The 14,245-nt window shown below is 43.4% G+C and overlaps 1 protein-coding gene across 3 annotated transcripts in view; it reads left to right on the top strand.

Annotated features, from left to right (window-relative positions):
* znf385c (zinc finger protein 385C) overlaps nt 1-14,245 on the top strand; it is a 141,266-nt gene that overhangs the window by 123,179 nt on the left and 3,842 nt on the right. For all 3 annotated transcript variants that reach the window (XM_036550881.1, XM_036550873.1, XM_036550889.1), the window contains 4 exons: nt 543-653; nt 7,132-7,342; nt 12,784-13,125; nt 13,389-13,576. In XM_036550881.1, the coding sequence (XP_036406774.1) occupies nt 543-653; nt 7,132-7,342; nt 12,784-13,125; nt 13,389-13,576 (852 nt within the window). The remainder of the gene's footprint in view (nt 1-542; nt 654-7,131; nt 7,343-12,783; nt 13,126-13,388; nt 13,577-14,245) is intronic.

Here is a 14,245-nt window from a genome sequence, read left to right as displayed (position 1 = left end):
TGGCAGGACCTGATGTTCTCACGCTGTGAATCTGGAGGAGGGCAGCTGCAGGTGCATCATACTCCCTCACGCTATGGCAGTCAGGTATTCATTATTGTTCACCCAACTCCAAAATGTCTGCATCACAGGAACATTGTAGAACTCTTTTCTGCGACTTACCAACACCAGCCTTCTGTCACCATGGAAGTTATAGAAGTGTAGGTATTTAAAAGTGAGTCCCATTCACATCTCTGACCCTCTGCCACAACTACAAATGTAAAGCCAGGCAGCCTTGATTCATGTCCCGGAGAACAGTAGTCTCGTGGGTGTTACATTGGTGAGCCAACGTCACCTGAAATTGGCATTCCATGTATTTGCGGAAGGTGAGGTCATTAACTCAAGGACAGTAAGTCATTCTAGCTGACTGACAGGGTCTTTGGTCAGACAGGCACTGGAGGCAATATTGGAGGCACTGGGATGGACTGGGCTGACTGTGCATTTCCATTGTGTCAGAACTGTGCGTTGCTTTGCTTACCGATGGCTGCAACTCTGTCTCTCCACAGATGGACCCAGTCCAGAAAGCTGTGATCAACCACACCTTCGGTGTGCCCCAGCCCCTCAAGAAGAAGCAGATCATCTCCTGCAACATCTGCCACCTCCGCTTCAACTCCACAGTCAGTGGGCCTACCAGCCATACCTGCACCTCTCTGTTTCTGCCCTGCCTCCTTCCCTGTCCATCCCTCTGTTTGTCCCATTTTATACCCGTCTGTCTCTGTACCCTGTCTTTTTCAACCCTCCTCTGGCTCCTACTGTTTCTGACTGCGATTGCTGAATGGTCTCGCAATCATCGTGTTTGACTTCCATACCATCATGAAAATTTCTGTCCTCTTAGTTTGTTTGAAAATTCTAATATTTAGTTTTTTTTTGTTTCTCACTACCAGTCAGAATTATTTCAATTTATAACAGCCAAAAAGCATTTTATTTTTTTCCAGTCTGTCAGTGATTAAATACCAGATGGGGCTATGTGAAGGTATTTTAAAAACTGTGAGTAATATAAGGTTGTCTATAAAAGTAGAAAATGTGAGCCACCTAAAATCACCTTAGTTATCTCATATTCAGAAAAAAAAGGGGGGGGGGGTGAATGTGTGTCTGCCTTTACATGTGTATGATTGTAATATATGTATTTGTATTTACAGTATTTGAGTGAGTGATGTCGATGTATCTGCGTGTGTGTGCCTAAGAAAGTGTATGCCAGAGTTTGTTCTTGTTAGGAGGGATTAGACGGAAGGGAGAGTGTCCACTTATCAGCAAGAAGCAGAAATAATCGTCTGCCCAGGCAGGACTTTATTTTCTGGCTTTCTCTTTTGATTTCTTATGTTTTTGCCCCCCCCACCCCCCACCCCCAAACAACAGGATTGGGTGCAGGCACTTCTTAGCAAAAACACACACATACGCACACACAGCTATCTTCAAAGAAAAGCAGAAACACAAAAGCCCAGAACAGTGTGTGGAAGCTGAACACATCTGCAGATTTAGATGCGTTCTCCACGCGGGAGAACAAATCCCATTTCTCAGCCTCCTCACTCTAGTTATATTTAAAGGGGGATGGTGGAGCTGATGGGGTGGGCGTAGAGCTGTGCGCGGCCATTTGATGTTGGATAAGAACAGTACATTTTCCATTTCATCTCATATTTTACTTGCTTCTCCTTCCTATGCTCTGTTGTTCTCTGACCTTTTTCCGTTTTTAAATTTTGTTTTTTGGGCAGTGATAAGGCAGCTGTGCATACAGTCATTTACTGTTTAGCTTGTGGGATAATGTCCATTTTCAGATCTGGGGTGAGCAACATCAAGGAAAATAATCCCTCATTGCGCTCAAAGCGCTCTGTGAATGTCATTAGTGATTGCCGAGCGATTTAGTCCAGACACTTATTATTCATTTAATATGGCTGCCTTTAACATGTAATGTCAGACTTCATGTTGACACATTTTCATTTTAAGTATGCTTAAAATGTGTGAAATTGAATTTATGCACCTTTAAAGGCTGATTTGTACAATGCTTGCTAATGTCATAGTCGCTTTTACACCATATCAGTAAAATGATAATATGAAAGGTAGTTTACCTTTGCACCACATTTTCCAAATTCTGTTGGTCTCACTCTCTATTACACTTTATCTCTCCCTCTCTCCCTCCCTCCCTCTCTCCCTATCTCTATCTCTCCCTCTTTCTCCCTTTCCCTCTCTCTCCCTCTTTCTCTTGGTCTCTCTCTCTCTCTCTCTCTCTGCCCCCCTTTTATGGGAAGTAGAGTTGTGGAAGAATGCTCTATTTGGTTCATGCCTTTTATTTTTTTCCAGTTATTTCCAATTTGGTGTTTGTTTAACGCAAAGCACTTAGTATTGCATCTTGGAGTATTTAAAAAAGAACATTTTGTTTCATGAGTAATTAACCCGCAGCTCTCTTTTACAGACACACTTATGTAAAGAGAGCATATTTCCATTATCAAAGCAAAATTCCTTCTTCCGTTTAATTCACTACTATTGAAAGAGGTCTTACAGTTTAAATCATATTTATGAGGCGGCATATTTGTTTAACAAGCTGCAGGAATAGAATACACATGAAACTGCTTACCTTAAAATGATCTAACTAACCATCAGTAGGGTTCACTTTCATCCTTTTTGCCTCTCACAGTCCCTTCATATTCTCCATTAGACTGTCAGAGAAAACCAGATTGCAATTTTTTTCCATCCCCTTCTCACAAATTCAATTTATTTAGGCTTTATTTGTATCACGAGTTATTTTATTACTTATTTGCATTTATATGGCAGGGAACAAAATTCTTAGAATTTTAATGAGACGCTTCTTTGAAAGAGACTTGATGTCATTTTATCGGAGGTAAGCAGGGTGACTGGGAGGAAAAAAACATAGCCTCCCTCAGCCTCTGAATTTCCACCAGTTTGATGTCATGAATGTTTAAAAACTACAGACTTGTTAATATACACACATTCAGACCTGAATATTTTTTCATGATATCCAACATAGATATTATGGTAAATGAAGCCCTAGGGGTTTCCCTAGGGGTTAAGTTGTTGTTCATTTTGTTTTTTTTATTTATTTTTAGCAATTTGGTAAAAAGTTAATGACTTCAAGACTGACTTCCGTACTGTGTCCAGAAACCTGCTTTGTGTTGAATTATGGTGCACAAACTTACACAAATCAACCATCAGGGGTCAATGGCATTGTATCTAAATTATGCAACAGCAGGGGTTTAACTATATTATACACTGTGTTGGAGCTGATTGTTTCTTTCTGTACCTGGGTGGTTCTGTAGAGGTGCAGAACTGCAGGCCCTGATTAAAGCCATTTCATTACAGTAATGAATCACACAGCTAAATGCAGGGGGTATGCACCCGCGGTTTGTATCACAAAGCTCAGGCCCGTGTTCTTCCAGCACACCTCCACATGATTAGATACTATCAAGATGCTTTGTAGATGCTGTTAACATTGACTCTCCCTGGGAGAGTCTATCTGGCTGAATTAATCAGATTGATACAATAGGAGTCCTCTGGCTATCACCTTCCAGCAGCACAATTGCTCACCCACAGTCTTCTGCTCAGTCTCTGAGGGGAGGGGCTGATGGATATTTATTGCTTCGTGCCCCTGCCTTTATTGTTGCCCGTACTCCTTGCACTCTCACTTTCATAATAATTGTTGTTCAAAGTATTATCTTTTTTATCAAAGGTCCTCACTGGGTTTTTTGCTCCCTGCCTTTTCTAGTTTGTGTCTGAATTGGACTTTGGTTTATATCACACTGTCTGGTTTTATTTCCAGCATTGGTTATGTTGTTTATTGCTTGCTCACACATGGCAGTGGCACAGGGAGATCTGATTATTTGTTTGTCTAAATCAGGCAAGTGTTGCGGGGTATGTGGAGAGAGATAGTGTATTCTGCGGTGTTTGACGTGCTCTCTTGCTGCCCGGAGTTAGACAGCACAGGACCGTCTGGTCTTTGACAACTCATTGTAGCATATGGGGATTCAGAGGAGACTCGTGCGTGTGGGATTTCTCTCAGATTTGGGTGAGAGGTGAACCCGTGGTACCTTACCTCTACTGGAGACCACTAGGGTTTCAGTGGGACAAGATGCACAGGGCAGGAAAGTGTTTTGCCTGATAATAGTGAGCCCTTACCCCACCAGACCTGTTGTAGAGTAGGCCAATGTCTCGCCATGTTGTAGCAGCTGTGCGTATATGGATGTCTGATTTTCTTCATGATGCTCAGTGCAGTCACAGCCCCCGTATTTTCCTCTAATTTTGTGTTTTTTTTTATTTTTTTCCCTCACTCAGGCAGTTGTGTAATCTCTGTGTCACTTTGATGATGACAGGGCTCTTAATAATCTATATCTGGGTTTGTTTTCCTCTGGAATGAGATCATTAATGTGTTCTTTCCCCTCTCCATGTACTTGCAGCAGAGCCGGCAGCCCTGACTGGGGAGCAGACGCGTGGGTGCAGGGCTGTGCCGGCCCTAAGGGGGCGCCACCGGCGGGCGGTGAGGTTAGACTCATGGTAGAGTAATGAGGGGCGGCGGTTGGCACGGCCGGCAGGGGCCATCTGTCCGCTGAATGGTTATTGCTCGCTGGCATTCAGCGCTGTGGCTCCGCCACCCTATCGCCCCTCTCGCTGTCATGGCCTGAGACTCGCGCCGGCTCGGGGCCCGGTCCGCAGAGGAAGCAGAGCGTCAGGCTCACGGGGCTTCCTCTCCGCCTGCACACACGCCTCCTCCGGGTCTCCCTCGAGGCGTCACTACTGTAGGATCACGGATATGTTACAAAGAGCACGCTCATAATCAGGGGAGACATGCTGTATAACCCATGAACTGAAATTGCAGGTAGTCTGCTCACAGCTTCTGGTGCAGCTATTCAGCTGGGCCCTGTGTGCATAATCCAGCAATTTCAGTTCACATACATATTGGCATCCCTGATTATTCCTCATCTTTGCAACATATTTTCTGGCTGGAGCCTCTATCCGTGGCAAAAACTGATACACACAGTCTGAGTGGTGCAACTACACGTTTAATCATCCCCATTTTGTCAACTTCACAGCTTGGAACTGGGGCAACACTAAATGAATAGATGCAATAAAGAGGTGCCTTTTGTATTCTCCCATTTGTAGCATATCCCAGGAAAACACATCCTGGTACTGCAGCAGTGGTAAACACTTGTGCGACAGGGTGCCTGTGTCTGCGCATTCATGGCACTCGGCTGGGCGATACTCAGACAGACCCGGAATTTCTGTGGATCCTTTGTGTGTTTTTTTTAATAGAGCTCTTATCTGCAATGAGCGGCAGTCTCTCACAGCCTGCCAATGCAGAGGCTGTCCTTCACTGCAGAGAGCGGAGCGTCAGTGCTCTTAACATTTTAGCATTTTCTGGCAATTACCAGCCCGAGTAACGCCTAGAAATTACCCATTAAGCTCTTATAGAGGAGCTCTCCAAAATGGTTTTTAAGTTGATAATGAGAGATTTTATTTATTTATTTGTCTGTACATTTCCTTTTTTTCTTACCATTGCTTGTTTGGATGTCTTGGATTTTTGCTCTCGGATTGAGCAGGGCTGTGAAAATTATATGCCTTGAGGTATTAAAATGGAAGGGCTATTTTGAAAAAGGAGGCCAGTGGATTTGTGTGGATGTGCTTTGTGTGTGTGTGTGTGTGTGTGTGTTTGTATTTGAGCACATGTGTGCATGTGGTTGTGTGTATGTGTCTGTAAGAAAGAGAGAATATCATGACCATACTGATTCCCTGAGATGCTTAAAACTGTACTATCATCTTGTGTTTCTACACGATAGTTTTGAAGACAGCACAAACTGTTGTCACACATCACGCATATATAATTATGCTTCAGGTTTTCCCTTTATGGGTTTTTGTCCTTATCAGTTTCTGTCAGCACAAGCAGTCTCTATTGTTCGTGTGTGTGTGTCAGGAATGAGGCCTCACTTTCTCATGTAAATTTCACATAGACAATGTTTGTTTCTTCCTCCCAGTGTTTTTGTAATCAATTCAGTGTACAGCATTGCGCATTCCATTTTTAGACAGTAGATTTACTTGGTCCAGCTTACATTCTGGAACAGCTTATCAGCAAGAACAAAGCCATATCCCCTTATTTATTTTGCCCTTTGCTTCTGTGTTTCACACACTGGCAAATTGGCATGACCACATGAGGCTTACTGCATCTATTGCGCTTACACCACTGTGTGATTTATTTCTTTTTTGGTTTCCTTTATTCTCCCATCAAAAAATCATACCTTGTCATGTCTTTTGCTTTTCTTGTGGAATAGATTGAATGTCAGTGTTGCCTGGAGTCTTTGTGGGGGTTGGGGGGTCACTGTTAAGGCTTGAAAGCTTCCATAAGGGAGAGGTGGAGATCACGTTTTGGTGCTTGCCTGTGTTTTGACCCCCTGTTCACTCGTGTGTGAGATTGTGTCCTCCCCTTGCGCCTGGGTCCGGCAGCAGCACGACCAGGGGCAGCCTGGAGTCCCGCCACAGCATCTCGGCACCTGATTCAGGGCTCACCAGCCTCCTCTGATGTTTGCTTGATTCTTCCACCAGTAGCACTCAAATGCACAATCCAGTTCTTTCACCTTGGCCAGTGTGGCCAAGAAGAAACAATATCTATGTTCTGAGGCAAACTTCCACAAAGACCTTGATAATCTATGATTCAGCAATATATACATCTTATGAAAGCTGATAGCACTCATTGACAAGAGATTTGAATACAAACTGAAGAATGAATATATTTCTCACAAGTATAGATGAATGCACAGCATCCTGTCCATCATCCAGTTGTCAGGGATAGGCCAAATATTTAGCCTTTTTCTGTCTGTATTTTGAAATTATTGATCATGGTATTTGTGCTTAACATCTTTCAGAGAGGAAGTGAGTATTTTAGATCATCTGAATTCCTTTGGCATCCTCAGATTGTACAGTTGAATGTTGCAGAGTGGAGAACCCCGGGTATTGCCCAGTTACTATTGACAGTGCAATGCTGACATTTAGAAAGCACGGTGCGTGACTGTCTGTGTGTGTATTTGTGTGTTTATTTGCATGAGGGAGAGTGTGTAACTCTACTTCATGCTGGTATTTTTGTTTCACTTTCCCCAACAGAACCAGGCAGAGGCGCACTACAAGGGCCATAAACATGCCCGCAAACTGAAAGCCATGGAGGCCCAGAAGAACAAGCAGAGGAGCCAGGGATTAGCAGCCATTGCGGCAAGGGATAGGGAACGGGACAGGGACAGGGAAAGAGAGCGAGAGAAGGTGGGGGTGTCCGAGGCCTTGCCTGCTCTGATGGACAGCAATCTGACGGAGGGAACAAGTGAGTAATCTACCACAGACATGGGTGTCCACAAGCTATAATCACAGCACACAGCCCCACATGCGGTTTGGTTTGCAAGCTTTCATCTTCATATTCTGCTTACTCTTCCCCTGTTCCCCCTTCACCCTCTTCATCATCATTATTCATTTCCTGGGTTTCTTCTCAGCCTTTTCCTCTTTCCTACCCCTCTCTCTCTCTCTCTCCTCCTCCATGTCCTCCTCCTTCTCACAGCCTTCATGTGTTCCCTTCTGCGCCTATTCTTCCTCTCAGAGTTCTCCTGCAATATCACAGTGCTGCCTTTCCCTCTGCATCTTGGCCTTCTTCTTCTTATCCATCTCTCTCTCCTTTACGGCTATGCACCTGAGGGTGTGTTTTTCAAGACAAATGGTAAGAGATTCTATCGTGTAGTCTCACCAGTCTAAAATGAACAGGATCCCAAATATCCAATCATCACTGCCTCAGGCCTCTGGCTGCTGGCTTTAGGTCAGCGTTTGCTCTGGCAGGTGATTGATGACCGTGTGGACCGAGGCAGAGCAGAGGAAGGGAGGCCAGCAGTGCAGAGCATGGCTGTGTTAATAAACAGACCAGCATATCGTATTGATCGGCTGATTGGTGGGTTATTAATTTCACTCGTCTCTCTTTCCTTCCTCTGAGCTGACAGGAAGTGGTCCCCATGGGGCGCTCCAACAGACCTTGATGTCAAAAAGGAACAAGGCTGCAATTAAAAATGAAAACCCAGTGTTCCTAATGATGCAAGTGAGGGCCAAAGCTGGATTATCCCATACATGTCAGCATTGAAGTTAAGAACACGTGGAACAGTTCTGGTTGCATATTAGGGATAGTTTCATTCGGATTTGGATTTGAGATCACACAATTTGCACTGATGGAAATGTTTGTTAGCAGGAAGTGCTTAGTTGATGGCAGAGTGGGAATCAGGAGTTATTTTTATTGGGATTCCCCTTTGCACCCTTGGCTGGCTGTGAGCAGTATAGCCGAGGGGAGCTGGTTCCCGCCGAAGTGACAGGAGCGATCCCTCACTCTGCTGCTGTCCCCTTTCTCCCTGCTTGGATGACGGGTGAGCGACAGGCGGGATCGATCTCGATCTCCGGAGGCGGACAGATTCAATCCACAACAAATTAATTGAAAAGAAAAAAAAGAGGGGTAAAGAGAAAGATGGGGTCTGTCACTGGTCATGTGGAAAGGAGACATGGATGATGGGGGAATGAGTTTTTACCATTGAGCAAGGATGTGACTGCTATATTGCGATAGGCATCCCCTTTCCTCCTCTGATGGGTGTGGCCTCCTGTTTCCCATTCTCCACTGGAACAGTGCAATGCCTGAATATCCCAGTTTCCTCCTCATGCATGAAATCACACCATTATGTCATTTTCTCCTGATTGATGAGCAGCCCAAGTTGGTGAATATACGTGTTTATATGTGTAGCAAAGGGAGTTTTTTCCAAGTATAATTGATGGTTTAGACTTGCTGGTGGTTGGAACACAATTGTTGGAACAATTTGATATGTTGCTTGAACAACATCCGCATTATATACATATATATATATATATATATATATATATATATATATATATATATATATATATATGTGTGTGTGTGTGTGTGTGTGTGTGTATATATGTGTATATATATATATATATATATATATATATATATATGGCTTAATGCAGAGAAGAGAAGGTACAGAAATGAGGTGACCAAATTGAACCTGCCAGCCTTTTGAAACCCCATCTGAAACCTCAACAAAAGATCAAGCACAAAATGACTCTCATCAAATCTAATTTCATATGGCTTTAGTCAAACATATTTGAAACGGATTGTGGGGAGAGAGGGGAATGGCAAGATGAATCAAGAGAGAGGTTGAAAGAAGATAAGCTGTGACTGGTTTTATGTTGCAAAGAATTTGACAGTTCTGCAGCAATTTTTCAACAACGAATGATCCTTAACAATCACACTAGTGTAATTCGTCTAATGTGAAATTGAAATGCATCGGAGCAGTCCAGTGTAGCAATGTAGCTTCATAGTGTGATAACACCCCGAATTAAATCTGTATGAAATTAGCTGTATTTGTCGCCTTGTATTAATAATACACAGACAAGGGCTCAGATTTATCACGGATCCCAAACCAATCACAGACCAATGCTATAAATAGTCTATAAGCCATTTGACTTCTCCAAGGATTCTAGCAGGGAGAGATGTAGGACAGGAATCCATCCAGAGGAGCTGTAACTATTCATTGGTATACTAGTGTGTGAATACCATGCTGAATCACAAATGTGTCATACATAGCCATTGATGTTTATCATTTACTGACTTGGTACCATTTGTAAAATGATATGCCAAAGATGTTCCACCTTGCTGCTGAAGTTAAGTACAGCAAATACTGTAAAATGTTCACATTTTAGTATCCAACCACTACAGCACAATTTTAGCCGCGGCTGTCATTGTCCTCGCCCACTCTCTGCAGGTTCAATTCTGTGCTCATTTCTGTGTGTGCCTTCCAATATGGAAGCTGGTGATGTGGAAAACCTAATGGTTAACATGATTTCATATGTCTTTTGAAATTGTTTGCGCAATAAAATCTGCTCTGATCTTATACTTCTGTTTAAGAGTGAGCAATCAGGACCTCTTATTGAACCCAGCTCTCAGGAGGTCCACATCCAAACTGAACAATTCAGCTCTCTGCAGGAATAACACATCTCTGCAATAAGTGACATGTGGGTATTTGGAGACGGTTGTTATGGAAACCGATTTTCCAAGCTCCCTCTGAAAGCAACCCCAGAATCAATCAGGTATTAGTAACTCCTTACACAAGAGCTGGGTACAATTTTATGTGTACCCTGGATAGTCTGAGACAAACTTAAGGTCTCCTCCACCTTGCCTGTTCTCACATTGATTGGGCTTTAGTCCAGATGCCCATTGGACAATTATCCATTAATTACTATCTGTTTTTCAGCAAAATCATATTGCAATCAGAAGTGTACTCTATCAATATTTTACAGTAAATAATAAAACACATGAGGTTAATCCTTCTTGAATGCCATGACTTTCTGGCAGTGAAGGTTGTTAGTCAAACCAAATAATGTTAAAATGCTAAAATAACCCCAGACTCCAAGATCTTTGGTGGAGCAAGAGGGTATTCCCTGTTTCTACTGTGAGACTGAGTGCTCTGTTTCCATGCCAAGGAAGAAGGGCTGGAGGCTCACCAAAGCTTCAGGAAAGGGTTTAGGAGGCACAGTGCCATTTATCATTATGACAACTATCAGTCTTTTCCCTTTCTCCATATCCTGTTTTTGTGATCACAGCTTAAAGAGGAGGCGCTTCACAGAAAAAAAAACACAATTGGTAAACCAACGTATTCATTTCTGCGCTCCACGCTGTATTGTTGGCAGTTCCCTGAATCCAGATCAGACTTTACTGTAGTGGGTGAGTGTATGCTGTGATTACAGCCAGCATAGCATTGAGTTTCTGAGCTCAGTTTTTAGGGTTCCCTGTGCCCTATGTGTATGTGTGTGTGTATGTGCATGCATGTGTGTGTGCGTGTGCATATATGTGTGTATGTGCGTGTGTGTGTGTGTGTGTGTGTGTGTGTGTGTGTGTGTGTGTGTGTGTGTGAATAACTCTCCTATCACCTGTGTATGTAACAGAAGAAGTTTGTCCCAAAGCAGCTACCACTCTAGAACATCAAAATAATTAGTGGATAATTTGACACTCTTCCATGTCTTCTGCATTACAGTGCAATTTGTCTTGCCATTCAAACTCCAGCTATCTAGAGGGCCAAAGCTCCCCTGCTTTCAACCCACATAGATGTTCAGGTACCTCAGGCCTGGGTTTAACCAGGTCACATTTGTTTGTGCCTGTAAAGGCAGTAATTTGACTGGAGGCAAATAACTTAATAGATAATGATATATTGCATTGGAGCTGTGTCGCAGGCTATACTACAGAAAAAATACCATCCATTCCCATTACAATCATTGCACAGCATCAGTGACTGCTTTTGGATTTTGAAGTCCTTTCAAGACCTTACTCAGAAAAAACCTAGATGCTGTTTAGAGAAAATCAATGAGCTCTCCTCTATCTCATTTCACATTTTTACAATGAACTGCTGTTTTTGTTTATTTTATGCCCCCAGCAGAACTGTTGGTTTTGTATAAGGTACCTGAAAGTCAGAAATGGCCTTTTCCATCTGTTTGTTTTAAACATATAAATTCAAGGTTGTTTAATGGAAGAACAGCAAGATGCACTCATAATACTTTTATATTTTATCAAATGCTTTAAATTTCAGGGGAAATAATAGGGGAGAATGTTCTGATCTGTAAAGACCCAACCTCTGCACAATCTTGTCAGCAAACACTTTATGGCTTATCCAACAGTTTTGAGCATTCCACATAAAAAGCTCATTCCATGTAAGTTCCAGACCACCGTTCATTCCTTTTGTGGCAGCTCACGCATTTGGATGTTTATATATTTATAGATTTTTAGCTCATGATTTTTCATAAATCAGAGAAAAAGAAACACTCACATACACACACAGATGCTGTTCCTCCCAGTCTCATTCCTCTCTGGTGGCCTGACCTGTCTGTTTACATGAACACTAGATTAGGTGCAGTTCCCCATGGAGATAACTCCAGGGTCATTCTCTCCATACAGGAGAGAGGCCCCTCTTCTTGATTTAATTTCAGGTCATTCTTTACACAACCAGACACTTATCTTTGCAAAGAATTAATTTCCAAAATCAATTGACTGGTTTGGTTGTAGGGACAAGGGAGTTAACCTACCATTCTTGTTCTGTGAAAGAAAGGAGAGGACAGGAAGAATGCTGGCTAGGGGAGTTACTCAGGGTCATTTTTAGACTGCAGTTCAAACAGAATGGATTTGTGGTGTGCAACTATGTGTTTTGCAGTCAATAGATGTGGATTTAATGACTAAACCTGGGAGGTGGAGAAGTCAATGGGGGACTGCATAGATGGTTTTGCATTTTTTTTGTGTTGTCCCACACTGCACAGCCAAGCACTGAAGCTGTTTTAAAAATGTATTTGAAAACTGGCCAGACCAGTATGCAACATGTATTTAAAATGTACAAATATTATATAAGAATGCATATCTAGATACTGTTTATTTTGTAGTGCAGAGAGTTCACATTATAATTGAGTGCATGTAAATTTGTTTAAAATATACATGATTAGGTGCATCAGTGCAGCCATCAAGACATCACACCAATAGTATGTAATTCTTTGGAACTGACCTTTGCTGAGTGACACACTGTTTTCTCACATCACAGTGTTATGTCTGTTCTGTGTTCGTGTTGAGTGGGTATGTGTGATATTATATTATTATATTATATTAAACCTGTGGCTAAGTTCCTCTATTATAGTGCTGTTATAGACGTTTTTGTATTAAGTGACTAAATCCTGTGTGTCTAGGTCTACACTCGGAGCCAGAGACCATAAAAGTGAAGGTGGAGGAGGCCCCAGGGAGCTCAGTCATATTGACCCCTGTGTCAGAGACCTCGTCCCTGGAACTGGCAGCCCTTGCGTCACCCCAGGTGTCCCCGGCCTCCCAGGTTTCAGAGAGCACGTCGGACACCAGCGCTGCTGAGCACCCTGGCCCAGGCTTTGAACCCAGTGGTCAGGAGCCCTCCAGGGGTGAGGGTGAATCTCTCACAGAGGGGGACAAGGATCCCAAAAAGAACAAGCAGCACCTCCACTGTCCAGTTTGCAAAGTCACTGTCAACTCCACGTCTCAGCTGGAAGCCCACAACAGTGGTAAGTGGATTGTCCTGTCCTCCCTATTTGACAGTATGTGCTGCAATTGTGATACACAGTAAAACCCCACCAGTCTGCTGCTGTGTGGTGAAGCCTAAACTGTGTGCAGTGTGGCTTCAGAGCCAAGGTGCGCTGAGCCCTCTTTAACATTTAACGTGAGCATAGCCAACTGCTATAGTATACCCTGAAAGGTCAGATAACGCATTGGCTGAAACCTGTATTTGAGCATGAAGTGCCTGAGTTTTCCTGGTTCCATACCCCAGGGTCCAAACACAAGCTCATGCTGGAGGGCCAGAGCGTGCAGCCGCGGCGCCGGAGCAAGGTGGTATCGTCTCGTGCAGCCTGCAAGACCAAGCGGCTGGGCAGCAAGGGGAGTGTGGGTGTTGCCAGCAAGGCCTTCTACTGCGAAGTGTGCGAGATCTACGTCAACTCCGAGACGCAGCTCAAGCAGGTCGGTGTCAGTGGGGTGCTCTGTGCTGTTTTCCTCTGTCTGGCTGAGGAAAACTGTGCAGTTTTAACTTCCTTGGGCGGAAGCCCCCTTGGCAGAAGAGTACAGTACTCATTAGGGTCTTAAAATCCAGCTATGGCAGTCAGGTTTCACTCATAATGTATATTGTGCAGAGGATACTTGTAGAGTTGTATTTAGGTAAAGCATCTTTTGGTAGCTTTTAACATCTGTATGGGAGCTCTAACATTAAAGGTTCCCTCTGTCTCATCACTCCTTAAACTATTCAAAGCTGTTTATGCACTTTGATTGCAGGCACTGCTATGTTAAACCCTGTCTGTTGCAGACAGACATGTAACATTAACTCTACTCATAAAAACAGCGAGATCACCGGTTACACCTTTCTGCCCTGTGGGGGGAATCCAACAACCATTTTTGACCTACAGGAAGTGATCTCACCAGCTGAGCTTAACCTTTATATCCCGCACTCAGCTTCCACCAGGTGTCCTGTAACAGGTCCCTCAGATCCCTGACACTGTTTATAACAAAAAGTGAAGGAGAGGGCAGGGGGTTATGGGAGGAAAGTGCAGTTTAAGAACCAATGATGTGGCATTTGCAAAGGGCAAGAGATAGCTGCAAATGTTTCCAGAGACTTTGGTTATGGTGGCTCTGGCC

Source organism: Megalops cyprinoides, chromosome 1, assembly GCF_013368585.1.
Source record: "Megalops cyprinoides isolate fMegCyp1 chromosome 1, fMegCyp1.pri, whole genome shotgun sequence".
NCBI classification, from domain to species: Eukaryota; Metazoa; Chordata; class Actinopteri; order Elopiformes; family Megalopidae; genus Megalops; species Megalops cyprinoides.
The sequence above is the reverse complement of the archived record's forward strand: the minus strand, read 5'-3'. Positions and strand labels throughout refer to the sequence as shown.